The sequence below is a fragment of the Artemia franciscana genome, chromosome 3, assembly GCF_032884065.1.
Source record: "Artemia franciscana chromosome 3, ASM3288406v1, whole genome shotgun sequence".
Classification (NCBI taxonomy): Eukaryota; Metazoa; Arthropoda; class Branchiopoda; order Anostraca; family Artemiidae; genus Artemia; species Artemia franciscana.
This window is the reverse complement of record NC_088865.1, coordinates 538,915-561,377: the sequence shown is the minus strand read 5'-3', so window position 1 is coordinate 561,377 and position 22,463 is coordinate 538,915. Positions and strand designations below refer to the sequence as shown.

Sequence of the window (22,463 nt, the reverse complement as noted above, 5' to 3'; positions counted from 1 at the left end):
AGTGCACAAATATTTACTCCCAGCGAAAACAATTACAGAAATATTTGTACTCGATATTGAATAACCACACAACCTCGATGTTAAAATCCTTATGGTTAATTAGAATTCTTAAGAGCATTTAACAATTTTTTGTTTAAGCCGAGCCTTATAGTGGTTGGTATTTTGGATTCAAATAGTCATTTCTTACTTGGTTTATTGTAGGTTATAAATTGGTTATACATTTACTTGGTTTATTGTAGTAGTAAGCTATCTACTTCTTATTAAAAATTCTCTGTGTTTAGTATTATGTTTACTCTATTTTGTCTAGTTTTATTTTGTGTAGTATTATTTTATCTGGTTTTTTAGCTTTATTTTTACTATATTTTAGAATACCAATTTCTGTAAATGGAAGACCTGAATTTCCGGGAAAGTACAAGTATTTTATTACACGAGTTACTATGATAAACTTATTTGGCTCTACTTTTGCTCTTGAAGTATTTTGACTTTTAATTGGTTTTTATATTGATTTGATTGGTTCTACTTTTGTTTTTATTTTGTTCTACTTTTGCTCTTGAAGTATTTTGACTTTTAATTGGTTTTTATATTGATTGCCACTCCTCAGTGGCACCAGTTCATGAAAGTGTTAGGGGGGATATTGTTTATGTATTTTTCAGAATCGAGGGGTGGGGGACTTTTTTTTCTAATGAAAATACCAAACGAGTTTTTTACTTATAGGGGCGGGGGTAAGGAAGAAAATTGTGTGGGCAACTGAGATTAAAAAAAAAAAAAAATCTCAGTCTCTATACTGAGGGATTAAAATTTTGCTATAAAAGATTAGATATGAAAAAAAAAAGTTGCTTTAAGCAATGACGATTTTTATTATTATATTTCCTTTTTTCAGGAGTTGAACCAGTTGATAGTACAACTGATACAAGTTCTTCCGAATCAAACACTTCATCAAGACCTAGTTCGAGAGAACCGAAAATATCTCCTGAACCGGGTAATTTTCAAAGTTTACGTTATATCTTTTTTTTACAAGTAATAATCATCTCAAGTGGAGACCCATATTACTCTGTAGAGAATCCCAAAGTTACTGAATCGAATACCTTCATAAACTTTGCCATATAATGTCAGTACGCCATTCCTTCGATTTTTCAATGAACAATCTCAAAAGAAATATCAAATAAGCAGAAGATAAACCCGGTCGGGTAGTTTTTAGAAAACTGAATGCCACCCGGCCAGGGTTGGGTTATTTATTCATTAATCGATAAATGACGATTCTTGACTGAAAGGTCTTTGTGTTTTTCCTTTGTGTTTTTCCAAAAGAAATATCAAATCAGCAGAAGATAAACCCGGTCGGGTAGTTCTTAGAAAACTGAATACCACCCGACCAGGGTTGGGTTATTTATTCATTAATCGATAAATGACGCTTCTTGACTGAAAAGTCTTTGTGTTTCTCCTTTCGTAGCTGGAATCGAACCCTGCATCAAATGTACAATTTCATTTTTTATAAATACTTTTTTCATGCAATGAAAAATATATAATACATCTGAAATCAAAAAATTTTAACCAGATTTATTAATACTGTATTTTAAATTTAGATTATGAAAAGGATAGTTTTAAAGAAAGAACAAGAACTTTAAAAGGAGAAAAGAAACAATAAGCTCCAATCGAGTTTTGAGCCAAAATTTCATTTTATTATAAAACATTTGAAACATTTGTTTTGCTTACTGCACTCCTCTTATCGTTCTCCCATTATTCTCCTATACTTGCATTATCCTAATATGTCTATTTATACTATTTGATTTATTCTATCATTGTTTTCATCCCTCTATCATTCTCTACTTTGTCTTAGTCTTCAAGGATCACAAACCAAAACGACATGTTTTTCAGATATATTTAGTAGCCTAATTTGTAGATGTATGGTAATTTTACTGGTGGTTTAAACCCAAAGAAGTGTTAATTCAGAATTTTGAATTTACTTTTAATTTTTAGTTTAATCAAAACCCAAAGAAAATTTTACTCTAGAAAATGATTAATCTTTTAAAATTTAAATCTATTGTAAAATTGAATTTTACTCTTTGAAAATCAGATTAGATACAACCAAAGCAGATTTGGAAAATTTAAGACGGTTTTCCGCGGTATTCCTTTTTTCAGTCTCCTGGATGATTGGTTGATCAAGAAGAGTACGGAAAAACATAATTTGTTTTTCTTGAGACTACTGGAGACTCGAAAGACAACCGCTGTAAACGGTTTTCTTCAGCCGTTTGACCGTGAAATTCATAAATCAACCTCCTACTTGAGATGTACAACAGATTATGATCCTGTATTCCAAATTTAACAAATGTAGAATCCTGACAATCAATCAGATATACAATATTAGCCTAGTCTGTGAGGTAGCCTCATAGAGTACACTTTGAATATAATTCATGGAGAATACTAGTGGAAGAACACAACTGAATTCTCACCATTTGTAAAAACACAAGAAGCATCGGCTTCAGATGTACCAAAGAAACTACAACATTCAACAATCCCTGTTGTGGACATTTCAATTCACGTCACGTTTTCTATTAAGTTTGAATTTTCTGCCATTTTTGGTTGCCTGGATTCGGTTCCCCATGTCTGATGAAAAAGGACCAATTCCGTCGTCCTTGGAGATTCAAATGGTAATATCTAAAACGGAAAACGGTATTTTGATCCACCAGAAGACGGCGGAAAAGGCGATTTGAGTTTCCTGGAGAATCAATCGGTCAACTGGATGACTACGAAAAACCGCCGTTAATAAAAGAAGAATATTCCAAATTTAATGAGGTCAAAATCCTTGAATACTTAGAAAAAGGTGTATGATACACGCTTCCCTCAAGAGTGTATCAGTGGCAGCTTGAAGAAGACGAGGACGAGGCCGACCAAAGCACAAACTGCTTAGGCAGTATGATCGGGACCTGAAAGAGGCCAACATTTTCCTCGCTCCACTATGGGGAGATATCAGTGTAGCCGCACAGCTTCGTGATGAATGGAGAGACTTGTCGACGTCCTATGCGCCACTGATGGCTCAGGAGGATCTAAGGTCTAAGGTAATGATGATATGTTTAAGCATGTCATTGTTGTCTTGCGATGGGACACCTGCTTAATATGCAGGAGGTTTTGCGTTCGTTGTTAAAAAGGATACAGAAAACTGTAGGATTTTATACTTTTACTTTTTTTTATTCCAGACTTTTGACAAGTCTGGAATAAGCCCTAAATGCCAAAATGACCTCTATGATAGTAAATTATGTCGAAGAGTTTCTAAAATTTAAAAGAAAACCAGCAGTTTTCAGTTTTCCCAAAATCAGTTTTCAAACAGTTTGTGGTTACGAACTGTAAGTAAGGAGCGACTCGGCTCAACAGAAACCGAAACTCTAAAAATCAGAAATTTGATACCATATATCAAAAGAACTGGCTTATTGTACTAATTTCAAATATATAAAGTTTAATAAAGTTTATTTTTACCCATTAAGGGCTACGAGCCTGAGAAAATTTGCCTGATTTTCGATAAACGGGGGAAACACGCCCTAAAATCATAGAATCATAACGAAAATTACACCATCAGATTCAGCATATCAGAAAACCCTACTGTAGGGGTTTGAAGCTCCTGTATGCATAAATGTGGAATTTGGTATTTTTTGTCAGAAGAAAACGTAACGGATGCGTGTTTATTTGTTTTTGTTTTCTTCAGGGATCATCCTATCGACCCAGTGGTACTAGAATATCGTAAGACGGCTCATTTTAACGGAAATTAAAAGTGCTAGCTCCCTCTTTAAGTGACCAAAAAGACTGGGCGGTAATTAGGCCTCCTCCCTCGCTCATTTTCCAAAAATTGTCCGATCAAAATTTTGAGAAAGTTATTTTGTTTATCGTAGTTGAAAGGCCCAATAAATATGCCTTTGGGTATGACATGCCCTCCCCCACAGCCCCAGAGGAAAGGTCTTCGACTTATAGAATTTTGTCCATTGTTTACGCATATTATTTGTTATTGGAAAGTATGTGTACATTTACGGTGGGGGGGGGGGGAATTTTCTGCTGTGGATTTTTCAAGGGGTGAATTTTCCATGGGGAGGGAAGTTTACAGGTGGTGAATTTGTCTGGCGAAATTATACACTGGGGAAATTTTCCAGAATTCCCATACGAAATTCTCATTATATGTCTCTTGCTTTCTCTTTTCCGTCTCAATTTTACTCGTGGAATTGTTAAAGGGTAATTGTCCGGGGTAAATTTTCGCCGGAATTGAATTGTCTAGAGGATATTTCTGTGGGGACGGGAATTTCTCCGTGGAGGTGGGTCCAGATTTCCTGGCATTATTTAAAAAAAAAATCAGAAAAAAATAAAATAAAACAAATGCTTTTCACCAAAAGTAAAGAGCAACATTAAAACTTAAAACGAACAGAAATTATTACGTATATGAAGGGGAATGCCCCCTCCTCAAGACATCGCTCTTTACATTAAATTTTGAACTGTGTCCCAATTCTTTAAGAACGACTCCTGAAGTACCAAGGTCGCATAATTAGATTAATAAGAAGCTTTTTAAAAGTACCCAAAACTTTAGCGTAAAGAGCGATTTGTTGAGGAGGGCCAACCCCCTTCATATACATAATAATGTCTGTTCGTTTTTAAGTTTTAATTGTGCAACTTACTTTCAGTTGAAAAAACTTGCTTTTTTTTATTTATTTAAAATAAAGGTTACCATATCTAGTGATTTGTATTAACGTTGATATGTTTGCTGGTTATTTCAGGGAGTTTGAAATCAATTGGAAAACCTTAAAACCTGATCCGGTCAACTTAAAGCCTGACCTAGATCCAGGAATTTTGTTTTTTTGTGGGGGGGGGGGGTACAACAGAATAAATTTTTAAAAGCATCAAAAAATTGTTTATATGTATTTAGTTACGGTTTTACGAGTCGGACAAAATTTTGGAGGGAGTGGTTGAAACTCCCTAACCCTCCTGGATACGCCCCTGCCCGGCTCTGGCAAGAATAAGGCCTCGACTTTCTTTTTTTTAAATCATTTTAGCAACCTACGCAGATAGGTTAGGTTCTTCGGCGGCCATGGGAGTGGTTAAGATAGTGGCTTTATTTGTTATGTATGTTGTAAATATTGTGTTTACTGTGTTTAAGATAATATGGATAAAATATACTAAAAACAAAAACTAATATTCTTAAAACAATATTTTTTTTATTATTATTATTTACCCTACTTACCGTTCTTACGCAATTCATAGAGACACAACAAGCATTCTACTTATATAAATACACACATTATTGCTATTCTCTTGCAAGGGAAAAATTCCTTTGCTGTAACCTTGGAATTATATCCCATACATAGGAGGCGAGATTTGTGACAAAGAAAACTTTTTTTCAAAGATTTTTTCCATCCTCCTCTAAAACAGGGGTATAGGTTTTGAAAAATAACTCTTCCTGGTATTTTCATAAAAGAAAAATCGGGAAAAAAACAAAATGCCCCCCACCCCTCATATATTTTCAAACACAATTTTTTGTATCCCTGAAGTCGTATTTTTAAATGGATGCACCATATATGACGCTCCTCGTCTATCATGACTATGGATATAAGTATAGATGGGAAAAAAAAGAGCGATTCACATTATTGAGGTATTTGAAAATAGTAACTTGATAATCTCTAGTTTTTGAAATATCCAGAAGTTGGCTCTTATTTGAAATAAATTAATATTATGAGTAATCAAAATTTCAGGTGACAAAAGCTCAACGGCTTTATTTTTGGAATTTGTTTTAAATAATTAATCAACGAAGAGAAAATATTAGAAGCTTTGACAAGCTAAGTAATAGCCTCTCTCGATCTTCGAATGAAAGGCGGTCGGTGTTGTCAAACCTAGTAGTATTAATCAGTTGTTTTTTTATAGTGCGTAAGCCTCTCTCATCAGATACGTTAGATCGTGTGATGCTGCCTTCTACCTTGACTGGAAATCCCTCCGGTCGTGTGAGACGTGTGAGAACTTTATATGCCTGTAGGGGTGATAATCAATCGGAACTGTCATTTGAGCCAAATCAGATTATTACAAATGGTCAGAAACTTTCTTTCATATTTACTTTATATGTAATTCTTTTTTATTTTTATCCTCTTTTTTCTTCTATTTCTTCCTTTTTTTCTTCCGTTTTCTTCCTGTTTTTTCTTCTGCTTTCTTTACTTTGTTTTAAATGTCAAAATGTTGCTAAATTTTGATGTCTCATTTTTGGATTGCTGTTTTCGTAGAAACACTCCTAAATTGATGGTTTCATTATGTGTCATCCTGGAAACTACAAAATGGCACTAAATAATGGAGCTACCCACCTCTCTAGTCTAATAAAACTTCTCCAAGCAGAGTATGTAAACATGATCCTTTTTTAGTACATATTTTTAAATTTATGAGAGCGAGAGGGTATATGCCTGCTGGCATTATAACCATCAAAAACCGCCATTTAAGCGAAATCGGATAATTAGGAATGGTCTGATGGATAATTAGGAATTTTCTTTCATATTCCTTTTATGTCCGAAAAGATTCTAAATGAGGGGCTTTTTGCTCTTTTGGAAATTAGTTGTATGAGGGAGAATGAATTTTCGTTGTAATGAGGTCCTAAATTATGCCTGGAAAGGTGTTTTCATGTGTACATGCCTGATCATATCCCTATTCGTAACTTTTGGTAAAATATATTTTCTCTGATTTTGGTTTGGGTCTGCTCTTCTTTGACTTTAGAATTGAGAAACGCAATTCCAACAGTATGAGTTTGATATTATTCCTTCTCATAATTTTTTTTTTCAAATGTACGACACATTTTCCCAAATTCTTTGCAGCTTTACAGATCATATGTAGCAGGCAGGGCAATAGCAAATTGCCCTGCAATTTGCTATTTGACCTGAAAATGCTCATGATTTTTTGTGAGGTAAGGGCAACAGTAAAAAAAAAAAGTCTTGCGGCATGTACCTTCCCCTTAAATATTCTGTAGGCTTTAGAGTATGTAGTTGTACTGTCCTAGCGGAATGCAACATACATTGACAAATCTTACATCGCACAGTTAACATACATATAAATTAGGTCTTATAGAATTAGTGGTGGGTTCAGTTGACCTTTTAGTTGCTACGTCTATATTACAGGAACAGGCAGTAAGCCTGTCACCCAACCTTATGGCAGCTGAAGCTTAACCCTGGGCTCTATATTGCCAAACATACCGTCGATCTACTGTAATACCATACGTTTAGATGCATTCTTTGGTGGCCCGGGGCCCTATATTGGCAAACAGACCGTCGATTCACTGTGCTACCATAGGTTTAGATTTTGTCTTTAGTGGCCCGGGGCCAGTTATTGCCAAACAGACCGTCGATTCACTGTGCTACCATAGGTTTAGATTTTGTCTTTAGTGGCCCGGGGTCTGTTATTGCCAAACATACCGTCGATCCTCTGTGCTACCATAGGTTTAGATGCTGTCTTTGGTGGCCCAGAGCACTATGTTGCCAAACATACCGTCGATTTACTGTGCTACCATAGGTTTAGATGCTGTCTTTGGTGGCCCAGAGCACTATGTTGCCAATCATACCGTCGATTTACTGTGCTACCATAGGTTTAGATGCTGTCTTTGGTCGCCCGGAACCCGATGTTGCCAAACAGGCCGTCGATTTACTGTGCTACCATAGGTTTAGATTTTGTCTTTAGTGGCCCGGGGCCAGTTATTGCAAACATACCGTCGATCCTCTGTGCTACCATAGGTTTAGATGCTGTCTTTGGTGGCCCAGAGCACTATGTTGCCAAACATGCCGTCGATTTACTGTGCTGCCATAGGTTTAGATGCTGTCTTTGGTCGCCCGGAACCCGATGTTGCCAAACAGGCCGTCGATTTACTCTGCTACCATAGGTTTAGATGCTGTCTTTGGTAGCCCATAGTTTTGAATATCTGATAAATCAGGAAACCTTTTTGAAATAGACAAATTTTTATGTTCTGCCAAGGTTTCTAGCGATAAATAACCCCAGAGAAGCTGTCTTTAGTGTCGTATCTTGGCGAGTTTGCTTTATTGTTTCGTTTATTGTTTTTTTGTTTATATATATATATATATATATATATATATATATATATATATATATATATATATATATATATATATATATATATATATATATCATGTTTTCTGAATTTCATCATATGTCAAATCCAATAAAATATGCGAAATTGGAGAATAAAATATGTGAAAGTGGAGAGAAATATGCGAAAATGGATAAGCACATAAGTAATCTATCTATAATCCTTCTTGTTTTTCTGGAAACAGCTATGTACGCAAGAATTTATGTTAGGGGGGAGGGGGACAGGAGGATTCTAGGAGGGTGGACCCAAAATCCCCTCCTCTCTTCATACTTCAATCTTAATACTTACCTTTTGGGATCTTTATATTACTTTCAGTAGTGCTTTGTTGTTACAGTTGAACACGCAATAGCAGGTATCTGTGCTAGCCATGTCAAGCTTAATGTGCTAAAACATGGTTACTGTAAGCCTGTGCTCGCTAAATTGTATTTTTCCCTTCTATGCCCCACGCTCGATATATTTTGTCACTTTGGGGTTCTCTCTGTAAAACTTAGCAGCTGAAAGTTACATCGTTGTTTCTCATTATTTGAGGTTTTTGTTAAGGTTTCCGTTGATTTGCATGAAAAGGTTTTATTTGCAAAAATACCAAGTTCCTATAAACGTAAAACGAACGAAACTGCGGCCAGTAGACAGAAAAGAGATGAAAGACTAAAATAGCGCGGATATTTCGACTGTATCTAAACAATAATGTATGTGTCTAATAAATAATGTATATAATACATTATTTAAATAATGTATCTAAACTATGAGACAGCTCATAGTAACCAGTCATGTAATGCTAATTTGAAAAAAAATAAGTTTTCAGTTTTTTCTCATTTTCAATATTTATTTTTCAGTTTTTTTTAGTTTATTTTCATTCTCAACTTTTATTTTACATTTTTCCTGATTTTTTGTTTTATTGAAGCATAACTTTGTAGAATAAAACCATTTTATCCTCTTCAAATTAAGATTAAGTGCTATAGTTTGTCTCCAAAAGACTAAAATAAAAATAAAATAAAAGAAAGGAGAGGCGGGGAGCTTCTTTTCTAACTGTTCTCGTAAATTTTTTTGTAGCTTTGTAGCTTCATTTTTTTGTAGCTGAAGAAGCCTGGGTTTGGACGGCAGATTAAAATTAAGAAAAAGAAGCGAGCGGAAAGTTCAGATAAAACAGTTCATAGTAACCAAAAGTGTAAAAATATATTTCTATAAAAAAAAAACAAAAAAACTTTCTCGTGAGAAAAAATGTCATTTGCAGTTGATTCTGGAATAGTAATTATATATATTTCTTTGTCTTAATAGTAAAAAGTTAGCCAAACAAAAAATTACAGAGATTTATTTATGATTAATGAGCCGAAAACCCCTCAAAAATCACGTCAGCGCGTAACTAACGACAAGGCGTTTCTCATTATTTGAAGTTTTTGTTAAGGTTTCCGTTGATTTGCATGAAAAAGTTTTATTTGCAAAAACATTCTTTTTTAAAAAAATCGTATTTATAAATGATCAGGACTTTTCAAAAATATTTTTCGAAATGTCACAAATTATATACAATGAGTTTGACAAAAATATAACTCGCTTGTTTGGTTTTCTCTCATTTAGCTTTATTTACTAATTTTCTTATTATGTATTGATCAAGATTTTTTTTTTCTTTGTGTTTTTTCAGTTTGTTTCTTTTCTGTTTCCTCATCTTGCTTCCTTTTTGAATGTTTCTAAGCAGGCAAGAATAATCTTATCTTCATACCCTCGTCTTGTTCAATGTTGGACGAACTTGATTCTTTTCTTATAATATTACCTACTGTTTTCCTAATTTTTCCGTTATTTTACATGAATAATTTTTCTTTGCGAAAAATATTTTGTTCTCGAGCCTTTACATGTCATGAATTCTGTAGGCTACTGTGTGTTTGATGTGAATAGATATCGTTTGTTTAATTTTCAGCCTTTTAGCATTACTTGCGAATTTTGTTTGAATTAAAATTTGATTTAGATAACTTCGAAGACCATACTGCTTTTCAATGACGAAAATATAACAATTCAAAATAGGGATGCAACCTTATAATCGACAGTGAACGTATATGAAATTTTTAACTGGATATTTCGAACACATATACAGTGTTCATCGTCAGCAGTAAAATTCATTTAAAGTGATCATCATCAGCGATAAAACTTATTGTGAGTTTTACTGCCGATGATGAACATTGTATATGTGTTCGAAATATCCAGTTACAAATTTTATATCTGTTCACTGTCGATTAAAAGGTTTCATCCCTATTTTGAATTGTTGTATTTTCGTAAATTTTGATTCTTTATTATTTAAGGGTAAATTTTCCTTTTTTATTTCTATTTTCATTCATTTCTTTTTCTTTCTTTTTTCTTTTTTTTCCTTTTTCTTTTTTGTTCATTAATTTTTTATTTTTACATTTCCTTTTTCTTTTCGTTTTTCATCGCATTTCTGTTCTCTTTCCTTACTCTGCTTCTATTTGTATGTTTTTAAGTGGGCAAAAGTAGTCTTAATCTTATTATACCCACCTTGTTCAATGTCTGATGAACTTTATTCTTTTGTTCCAGTGTTACCTTCAAAAGAGCCTGGCTGGTTAGAAGGAATGCTGAATGGGAAAGTTGGTCTGATACCTGAAAACTATGTTGAGTATCTTCCATGAAAAAATATTGGTGCTTAAAGTGTCTTATTAGTTGACCAAATAATCAGTGTTGTTATTTAACTGTATAGAATTTTTTTGTATATTTTACTATAACTGTTACACTGTTTTCCCATTGGCAATATTTATAGTAGAAATGGCGTTCATACCCCCCTGTAATACGCGAGTTTCTCCTTCCCCCATGTCTAGCACTAGTTTCGGCAAAAAAAAACCGAACGCAATATAATCTTTGGCGACACTTGGCATCTTGTCAAGCTTTGTAATCTTTTTTTAGGAGCTAAGATAAAGCATTTATTACTATACTAGTTTTCCCAGCTACACAAATTAAATCAATTACTTTACTACAACACTAAAAAAAATACCAAGTGTCGCCAAATGCTAGATACCTTTGAGCGTTTTTTGCAGTAATTAGTGTCAGTTCCCATTCTTATAAGTTACCCTTACTCTTGCCTCTCCTCCCCTTGTGATTTATTTACAACCTTGCTTTTTCTCCCAAAAAAAATTCTGGAGGTGCCTATTTTAGCAACTGTTAAAAGTTGTTGACAATTTTGGTTAGAATTGTTTAAAATAGAGGCAGTTTGAGCATTTATACCCACACACACATCTTTGCTCTCTACATCTATGCTCTACACATCTAAGTTATGGATCTCAGGTCTTGATTTTCTTCAAACGATAATTTTGATTGGACCTGTGACTGTCATCATTATGTTCAAATTTGTTTGAAGAAAATCAAGACCTGACATCCATAGCTTATGTAAGCTTATTACCATCTACCATAATCATGTATAAGAGTCAAGTTGGCTTCAGTGAATACAACAGTAGCTCTAATGGATATGGGCACCTTCAAATGGAAACATGGGTGTGCATTTTCGCTCCCCCTCCCCTCCCTCTGGATCTCTGACTAGTACGTACAAAATGCAATTGTCGTGTTAGGCAAAAATGTGACATTTCTCTGGCAGAAACAAAATTTATTACCTTTGTGCCTCTCGCCTCTTAGAAAAATTATGCGGGGTGCCTTTTTAGTGGATGTCAAAGATTGTTATTAATTTAGGTTTAAATGTCTATTAGGGTTTTAAAGAAATGGAAGTTTGATAGTGTAGTCAACCTGTTGGTTTTGGGCCACAAATACCAGTTTGAAAATGTTCATAGCCATTCTAGGCTATGGAATAAGCACAAGGGTATATAAACCGGTCATAGAAGAATAAAAGATGAAGTTTTAATTTTTGTTTTCCAGTTCAGAAGTTTTCCAGTGCATCTTTTTCTACCTATACATTTTGTTTTTCTTTTAATCTCAATTTTAAGGGTGAGGGGTCTTTGAATCAATCTTGTAGGACCTCTCTTCTCCTAACAGGTTTTAGTTTCTCTGCTTCCTTTTTTGGAAGGTCTGTATATGCACAATAGTTCTTAATGGCCGTGTTCCAAAGTGAAATTTGTTTAAACAATTTTTTTGACTTCAAAATTTTATTTATTATTCATTGATCTAGTTATTCATTATATATCTCCAAATAAAGGAATTAAAGTTGTAGCTGTCATAGGTAGCATATAAGTATCAATGCTTGTCATGTGTCTCGTACAGTTTAAATTTAAATGACTATTATTTGAATGTTCCAGTTATTGGTATTATTAGTATTGGAATGTTACCCGTACCTAAAAAATATAATTTTCCTTTTAAGTGAAGATAGTTTAATTTATTCTATTAAATTACAAAATCATATACTATTGTAAAGTACACCGAAATTTTGAAATTTTTATTTCCATTTAACAATATTTCCATGTAATTTGTACACCAAAGTTGTCGTTTTCATTGAACCACAAGAGTTACACTTGGAAATTTTCTGGCTGGGGGGGACTCTCAAGTAATGCCATGAGTTTTTTGTACCGGGAAGGGGCGTCCATTGGAGGGCAGGGGGTAATCCCTCCCCGCTGAATTTTGAACGATACCTTTTTTGCGTCTTTCATTGAAAAAATGCTGAGTATGAAAAAATATATTCCCCCCTCCCCCCCCCCATACATTTTCGTGAATTGACACCCTTGGTCCGAGAATTTAAATGGAACTATTTGTAATTTTTCTCTTTTGGTGCCTTTTTTAATGCCTTTTTGTTTCCTAGGGGTTCTGGGGACGTAAAGCCCCCTCCCCCTTGTCGCTACCCGGGGTGAACCACCTATCGGTAAAAATTAAGAAAAAAAGAACATGAGTAAAATAAGCTATAACTATAAGTTATAAGTTATAAAAATAAGTTATTGTTCTAACAGGTAGACAAGGCCTTCTTAAATTCAAAGGTATGAGGTCAAAAGTAGCCATTACAATATATATAGAAATATTCCTAAAAATCTTGCCATTTCCTACTTTAAGGTCCTTGAAGAATGAGACTTACCAAAATTTTGGTTTTTCGACAGTGTTGTCTGCTTAAAAATAACAGCTTTTTTAGATAAAGTTGCAGCTGTAAGTCTAGGCCCGCAATCCGCCAGCTGTTAACTACAGATCGCATACGAAATTTTTAAGGAATTTGAAAAGTGCATGAAATTTTTAACGAATCATTAGATTTTTAATTTTTTTAAATCATAAATCAGTGAGACAGCGAATTTAAACCCCTCGATAACTGGATTACTACGCTAATTGATGAGTACTGAAATATTGCAAATGGTAACACTGTTATTTTCCTATATATTACTGATCTGTATATTTAGTCCAAGTTTAATATTGTAAAAGATAAATAAAATTTCTAAATTTCAGTGTACTTTACAATAGTGTATAATAATTTTCAAAAATGAAAATTACATTAAATCTTTAACGAACCATCAGGTTTTTAATCTAGAAAAATCATAAATCAGTGAGACAGCGAATTTAAACCCCTCCGATAATTGGATTACTAGGCTAAATGACGAGTACTGAAGTATTGCAAATGGGAACACTATTATTTTCCTATATATTACTGATCTGTATATTTAGTCCAAGTTGACCATATACTTTTTAAATGTTTCGTTAATAAGAATGCATATGCATATTCAAAGTGTCGAAGTTGACCTTTTGGAATTCATTTTCTCTTAATAAAGTGTTTATGTTAGAAATAAGTATTACTGTTTTCAATATTACGAAAGAATTCAAAATTGCAGCATCATTCCCACTTTCTACTAAAATAAATAGAAAGCTTGCATTGAAAGTTTTGCTTAGCCTATTTTCATGGGTTTTTAGTGGATTTGAAAGAAAGAAATAACGACATGTAGGTCATTTTAGGTATGTTTGCTATGATTGTCTATTTAATTTCTGTTCGTTTTGGGTTTCATTTATTCTTTAATAATAATTTCCGGTCATTTTGAGTTTGAACTATTACAGAAATTCATTTCTGCTGGTCTTAAAGTTTAATATGACATTACTTTCCTTTGAAAAACTTCTTTTTCGAAATTTTTTTTTTTAATTAGTCTCTATTAAAAGCTTGCTAAAATAACGCTTGACACGACTTTTCACTCCATTTTGCAAATTGTCTGCGTTTAGAGGACAAGCGACAATGAGAATCCATATATCAATGCTTGCCGCGTACGAAGTGCCGGGTCCCGGCGGCTGGTAATTGCGAAAAAAATTTTAAATATTTTAACAAGGGATTAAAACAATTCATAAACCTTAAAAAAAAAGATTGAAGGTTAGTAGATATCGTTGTTAGAAATCGGACTTGCTTTAATAATCAAATATCTTTGAAAAGACAAAAAAATTGTCTGCGGTTAGAAGACATGTGACAATGAGAATCCGTATATTCAAAAACCTTAAAAAAGAAAACCAAAAGTTTAAAGCTTAGTAGATATCGTTGTTAGAAATCGGACTTGCTTTAATAATCAAATATCTTTGAAAAGACAAAAAAATTGTCTGCGGTTAGAAGACATGTGACAGTGAAAATCCGTATATTCAAAAACCTTAAAAAAGAAAACCAAAAGTTTAAAGCTTAGTAGATATCGTTGTTAGAAATCGGACTTGCTTTAATAATCAAATATCTTTGAAAAGACAAAAAAATTGTCTGCGGTTAGAAGACATGTGACAGTGAGAATCCGTATATTCAAAAACCTTAAAAAAGAAAACCAAAAGCTTAAAGCTTAGTAGATATCGTTGTTAGAAATCGGACTTGCTTTAATAATCAAATATCTTTGAAAAGACAAAAAAATTGTCTGCGGTTAGAAGACATGTGACAGTGAGAATCCGTATATTCAAAAACCTTAAAAAAGAAAACCAAAAGTTTAAAGCTTAGTAGATATCGTTGTTAGAAATCGGACTTGCTTTAATAATCAAATATCTTTGAAAAGACAAAAAAATTGTCTGCGGTTAGAAGACATGTGACAGTGAGAATCCGTATTTTCAAAAACCTTAAAAAAGAAAACCAAAAGTTTAAAGCTTAGTAGATATCGTTGTTAGAAATCGGACTTGCTTTAATAATCAAATATCTTTGAAAAGACAAAAAAATTGTCTGCGGTTAGAAGACATGTGACAGTGAGAATCCGTATATTCAAAAACCTTAAAAAAGAAAACCAAAAGTTTAAAGCTTAATAGATATCGTTGTTAGAAATCGGACTTGCTTTAATAATCAAATATCTTTGAAAAGACAAAAAAATTGTCTGCGGTTAGAAGACATGTGACAGTGAGAATCCGTATATTCAAAAACCTTAAAAAAGAAAACCAAAAGTTTAAAGCTTAGTAGATATCGTTGTTAGAAATCGGACTTGCTTTAATAATCAAATATCTTTGAAAAGACAAAAAAAATTGTCTGCGATTAGAAGACATGTGACAGTGAGAATCCGTATATTCAAAAACCTTAAAAAAGAAAACCAAAAGTTTAAAGCTTAGTAGATATCGTTGTTAGAAATCGGACTTGCTTTAATAATCAAATATCTTTGAAAAGACAAAAAAATTGTCTGCGGTTAGAAGACATGTGACAGTGAGAATCCGTATTTTCAAAAACCTTAAAAAAGAAAACCAAAATTTTAAAGCTTAGTAGATATCGTTGTTAGAAATCGGACTTGCTTTAATAATCAAATATCTTTGAAAAGACAAAAAAATTGTCTGCGGTTAGAAGACATGTGACAGTGAGAATCCGTATATTCAAAAACCTTAAAAAAGAAAACCAAAAGTTTAAAGCTTAATAGATATCGTTGTTAGAAATCGGACTTGCTTTAATAATCAAATATCTTTGAAAAGACAAAAAAATTGTCTGCGGTTAGAAGACATGTGACAGTGAGAATCCGTATATTCAAAAACCTTAAAAAAGAAAACCAAAAGTTTAAAGCTTAGTAGATATCGTTGTTAGAAATCGGACTTGCTTTAATAATCAAATATCTTTGAAAAGACAAAAAAATTGTCTGCGATTAGAAGACATGTGACAGTGAGAATCCGTATATTCAAAAACCTTAAAAAAGAAAACCAAAAGTTTAAAGCTTAGTAGATATCGTTGTTAGAAATCGGACTTGCTTTAATAATCAAATATCTTTGAAAAGACAAAAAAATTGTCTGCGGTTAGAAGACATGTGACAGTGAGAATCCGTATATTCAAAAACCTTAAAAAAGAAAACCAAAATTTTAAAGCTTAGTAGATATCGTTGTTAGAAATCGGACTTGCTTTAATAATCAAATATCTTTGAAAAGACAAAAAAATTGTCTGCGGTTAGAAGACATGTGACAGTGAGAATCCGTATATTCAAAAACCTTAAAAAGAAAACCAAAATTTTAAAGCTTAGTAGATATCGTTGTTAGAAATCGGACTTGCTTTAATAATCAAATATCTTTGAAAAGACATTATGTACCCCAAGCAAAAAAGCAAAAAATCGATAATTGCAAAAACGTTTGTATATATTTTAACAATGGATTACAACAATTCAAAAGCCTTAAAAAAGAAATCCTTTTTGAACGTAACCAGTTATATAATGTCTGTAGGAACGCGAAAAAAAACAAAATTTACAATTACTACAAATGATGATTCTCTATTTTGACGAGGGATTATAACAATTCGAACCTTAAAAAGAAAACCAAAAGTTTAAAGCTTAGTAGATATTGTTGTTAGAAATCGGACTTGCTTTAATAATCAAATATCTTTGAAAAGATACAGTATGAAAAGACACTAAATTGCATAAAGAGCAAAAAACTGGTAGTTTCAAAAATATTTGTATATATTTTAACAGGGGATTACAACAATTCAAAAACCTTAAAAAAGAAAACCAAAATTTTGAAGCTTAGTAGACACAATTGTTAGAAATCAGACTCACTTTAATAATCAAATATCGTTGAAAAAACCATAATATAAAAAGACAGAAATTTGTCTGCGGTTAGAAGACTATATATTTTAACAGGGGATTACAACAATTCAAAAACCTTAAAAAAGAAAACCAAAATTTTGAAGCTTAGTTGATATAATTGTTAGAAATCAGACTCACTTTAATAATCAAATATCGTTGAAAAAACCATAATATAAAAAGACAGAAATTTGTTTGCGGTTAGAAGACAAGCGACAATGAGAATCTATATATAGAAGATATATAGAGAATGAGAATCTATATATCTATATATAGAAACCTGCTTCTATGAGAATCTATATGTCTATATATAGAAGCCTGCTTCTATGAGAATCTATATATCTATATATAGAAGCCTGCTTCTATGAGAATCTATATATCTATATATAGAAGCCTGCTTGTATTTCGCGAAAATATTTGTAAATATTTTAACAAGGGATTACCACAATCCAAAAACCTTTAAAAAAAATTAAAAGTTTGAAGCTTAGTAGATATCGTTGTTAAAAATCGGGATTGCTTTAATAATCCAATATTTTTGAAAAGGCTTTAGTGTGAAAAGACAGCAAATTGTCTGTGGTAAGCCGCTAGGATCCAGGTGTAGATAATTAAACGTAATAGATACCAACAAATGCAGTTTTTTAAAATCTCATCTTGCTCCAATTCAATCAAAGGGCAATAGAAATTTCATTTCCACTCGAATGAGCCCTCTGTTGATCCTCAAGTACCATTGGCTTGATGCTATCAGCCCCCTAAGAAAACAAATAAACACGCACCCGTGACCTTTCTTCTGCCAAAAAATACAAAATTTCACTTTTTATAGTTAAGAGCTTAAAATCTCTGCAGTAGGGTTCTCTGATATGCTGAAACTGATGATGTGATTTTTATTGAGATTGCTAGACTTTTTGGGGATGAACCCCCTCCCCCCTCTTTTTCGAGAATCAGGCAATTTTTCTCAGGCTCGTAGGTTTGATGGGTAGCACTTAATAAAATAAATTTTACATCTTAGGAATCAGCTTAAAAATCCTTTTGAATTTTGATTGTTATCAAAATTCAGTTTTTTAGAGTTTTGAATACTTTTGGGTCGAGTTACTCCTTATTTAAAATTCGTTACCACGAATCGTTTGATAGATTTTTAGGTGTGAAGTAATTTTTACCATTACTTCGAACAATGTACTTGACACGGCAAAGACTTGTATCATATCAAGCAGTAAGTAACATACCAAGACTGTATCATAAAGACACGGTGAAGACTTGTACCATACCGAGCAGTAAGTGGACCCAGTAGAAAAGCTACCCGTCTGATATGTTTTTGTTTTTTGTTTTGTTTTTTTTTCAGAATTACTTAGCACTTAGCCCATTTAGCCAAAATTGAACTGGAATATTAAATCTGAAATTTTTCAACCTTATTCCTTCTAGTATCTTCTAACTAAACACTTTTCTATCTAACTAGGCTGTTTCGATGAGGAGGGGGTATTTATTTCCTGTCAAAGAGGGAAAATTAGATGAAGGTCGGGATATCCCCTGAACTAGGAAACTTTGAGGCCTGCAAATGCCTGAATAACAAACACACATGGTGCAATTTTCTTTGCCAGAGACTCTTTGAATGTATCTACCTTCCCACATTATTTCAAGCGGACCCCGTACATCAGCGTGGGAGTTAGATGTGTGTCCAAAGTGATATACCCCACCTTTATACCCTTTGTCCAAGGTGCATACCCCAGAGGTTTATAACAGATCTGGTTACTTTTGTGAGAAGCTTCCAAATGTTAAACCTTTCTGCTAAATAAATTCAATCTGATGGACCAGGGAGTTGGGGGTGGGGCATTGGCTGCCTGGACCAAGGGAACACTTTGTAAGTCCAAAATACAGATTGAAAACACGTGCGTCAGTTCCTTACAGATTAATTACAAAACGCAATGGAGAGGGAGGGGTGTTATGGTCCATCTTTGGTTGACCAATAATGGTTACACTTGAAAATTTTCGGATGATTGTGGTTATAAAAAATCTACAGCACATCTAGTTTAGTTTTCAACTAAAAGTAAGACCGTGGCAGGGTTAAGGAGCCGCAAGCAACCTTTGTGCTTCCAGTAATACAGATTGACAATATTTTCATGATCCTGCTTCAAAGAACGTGCTGCATGTCCACATTTCTGCTAGAAAGTTGACAGCCTGCTACAACACGTTGGCGTATTCGTGTCTAAACATACACATATATAGTCCATTCAAAAAAAAGAGTGTTATATAGAAAGTATATAAGGTGTAAAAAAATTTCCCGTCTAGTTAAGGCCTATTACGTGGGAACGAGGGCATTTGTACGAGCAGATTGAGAAGTCTCTAAAGAACTACCAACTGACGAAGGAGTGCGACATGGTTGTGGCCTATCGCCCATTTTATTTATCTTTGTCATCAGCCAGATCATATCTGATCAGCTGATCAGATCAGCTCTGATTTCTTGCTGTTAAGTTATATGTAATAGCCTTAAATTGATTAGTAGGGTCCCACTTTTCAGTTTTTCTGATCATGAATAAAAATACCGGATTGCATTTAAAATTTTAGAAAAAATTTTAATATTTGGTAAAAACGATATTGTTGGGACTCTTGACAGATACTAAGGTGTGGCAATCCGGCCAATACTATCAATAACAGACCCGGATTATGCCGATGATGTAGATATCTTGTCTGAGTCTGTAACAGACGCACAGCCCATGAAAGATGACATTGCTGCTAGATTCCTTGCTACTGGACTAAAGATCGGCTAATTGGATACAAAATCAATGCGCACCTCTGGGCTAGATGAAACCCCTATCACATTAAATGACAACCCAGTCGAGGAGGACTAGAATTTCAAATATCTAGACTCCCGAATAAATCTTAAGGGCGAAGCTCTAAGTGAATTACAAAGCCATATTTCCACAGCCTGGGCAGCGTTCATTCAGCTTCGGAAGTGTCTCTGGCTACGAAATGAAATTTCCCTTCGAACAAAGCTCCGGATATATAAAGCGTTGATCCTCTATGTACTTCTTTATGGTTGCGAAACGTGGCCCCTCAGAGCTGGTGAAGCTAATGACGTGAACGTCTTCCACCACAAGTTTCTGCGCTGTATTATTGGCCTGTGTCTGTCTAAGAGCGTCTCTAATGATGTTATCAGAAGAAGATGTGGTGATATACCACTTGTCTCTGATGTTGTCAAAGCGAGACGTCTACGGTGGATGGAGCATACACTGCGCCGACCAGATTACCCTTTCATCAAACAGTTCTTGAAATACCAACCCCTTACACACTGGAAGAAGAAGTCCGGAGGACAGAAAAAGATATGGTTATCAACAATTAGAGCCGACCTCGAGCCTTTGGGAGATTTCAAAAAGCACGGGCGTTGCTGGAATAGACAATGGATTCAATTCATTGAGCCAGTCGCATTTGAAACAGAACAAAAGAGGGACGCTTGTTGGCAAATTCTGGATGCCACGATGGGCCTGGACAAAGCTCGAAGGTGATCCAAGTACAAGTAAGTATATAAGGTGTATGTAACAGTAAGACCTTTAGTCGTGATTCTGCTTCAAAATAGGTGCTGTGTGCCCAAATATCGGCTAGAAAGCTAACGGGCTGCTATAGATTGGCATATTTATGCCTAAACACATATGTATAAAGTATATGCAAAAAAAAAGTTAGACAGAAAGTATATAAGGTGTTTCTAACAGTTACGCAGCATCGCATAGTTCCAACCAGCTATTAAGGGAGGGGGAGGTCGTTATTTTTTGTGGGGAAGATTGCCTAGGGTTTTAAAAAGTATTCTTTTAGTTTGAAATTTCCCAATATTGTGAAAGGTCCTTCAGATCAAAATAGAATGGATGTTTACATTTCTTTCATTTTTGGAACAATATATTTGAATGAAGCGTACAGCATAGAGATTTAAGGGGAATAGTACCCCTTTCTCAACGAAAGAGCAGTATATCCACTTCGACAGTATATTCCCCCTCTCCGATAGTATCTCCAAGAAAGAGCAGAATTAAAGAAGCATAAAATTATTTGGGATTTTGTGAGTTGTCTTAGAAGGCGCTGACTTTTTTTGTTGGCTCAGAAAGGAAACATCTGTTGGTCTTTTTCCTTGTCATTTAGAACATTTAGACGATTTTTGACGAATCATTATAATCTAAATTATCATTTAGGAAGTGAAAGGATGCATTGGTGTTAAAAGGAATAGTACATTGACTTTTCCTTCCTTTTGTGCTGCAAGGATCAAATCGGATCAAACTTAAAGATAATCATCTATTAAACATTTTACTGACGTAAAATTCAGAAATAAATTTCTATACATTTCTAAATTTAGAACTATAGAAGAAATAAAGTCTATCAGGCCAGATGCACGATTAAAGAGGGAGTATCCCTATATGTGCAGGTTAGATAATACCTGCTGTTCTCAAATGTACTTGGTGTCAAATAGGCCATCTGTACATAAGGAGGCCATTTCTCAGAGGTTTCGCACTAACTTAGGACTTCTACTTTTTTCAGTGGCGTATACCGTCTCTCTGACCTTTCCAAGAAATTTTTAAGGTAGACTTTAAGCCTGTAGAAGAAGTATCGTGGACCAGAGGGGACAAATTGTTTCAGAGGTATAAACCGCTTTAGATCCTTGGTTACCTTTTGAGTAAAGGCATTCGAATTCATGTAAAATTTGGTTGACAAGTGCCTACAGGTAAATGCATGCTCCCGAGATATTTTGAACCACCGACCATGTGGTTCAAGTACTAGCAAGCCCCGAAGTTACATATTTTGGGAATCACAAATTTTAAAACATTGATTTCAACTAGAACAAAGATTGCAATTGCCAAGTGTATAAGTTCCCTTAATCATAACAATGTCTCACCAGTAGTAGTTGTTATGTGTAGGGCTCTAAAGCTCAAGCCCTTCTACTCTCGGCAAAAAGTACTTACTTCTTACACTTTTGGTAAATAAAATCACTGCCGTACAAAGGCTAGAGAAGGAGCTTAAACATCAGTCCTATGTCGTTTCCCTCCGTGAAAAGACACCCCAATGTGTCTTCTGCTCTTTTAGAGTTCAATTCAAAAAGATAGTTTTCCTTTTTTTCAGAACTGAACATGGCTTGGGGAGGTCCTTGTCAAAATTTCTGCTTTTGTCTTTTTTTCTTCTCTTTTGTACACTTGCTGATAGTAACCTCGTTTTCTACTACTACTACTACTACTAATAACTCACTGCAGCACCAAGCCGCCTGAGGCCAACACAGCTACGCACGCTCCTCCTCCAACCTAATCTATTTAAAGCCTCCCTCTTTACACCCTCCCAGGAAGTTCCCATTTCCTTTAAATCCTTATTTATGACATCCTCCCAACCCAGACAAGGACGACCTGCTTTCCGTGTAGCCCCAGACGGTTATGCTTTTTCTTCTTCTTTTGTCCATTATTGCTTTTTTTTTATGTCCAACTTTTCTATAAAATGCGCCTTAGAAGAATGGG

At 34.2% G+C, this 22,463-nt stretch overlaps 1 protein-coding gene across 1 annotated transcript in view; it reads left to right on the top strand.

The window, feature by feature from the left end:
• The window catches only part of LOC136024716 (rho GTPase-activating protein 26-like), a gene marked incomplete in the record, with an annotated part of 88,451 nt that extends 74,654 nt beyond the window's left edge, over positions 1-13,797 (top strand). Inside the window, 3 exon segments of the mRNA XM_065700132.1 lie at positions 881-979; positions 5,890-6,051; positions 10,637-13,797. Coding sequence (XP_065556204.1) covers positions 881-979; positions 5,890-6,051; positions 10,637-10,728 — 353 coding nt within the window.
• Positions 13,798-22,463: the final 8,666 nt, after the last annotated feature.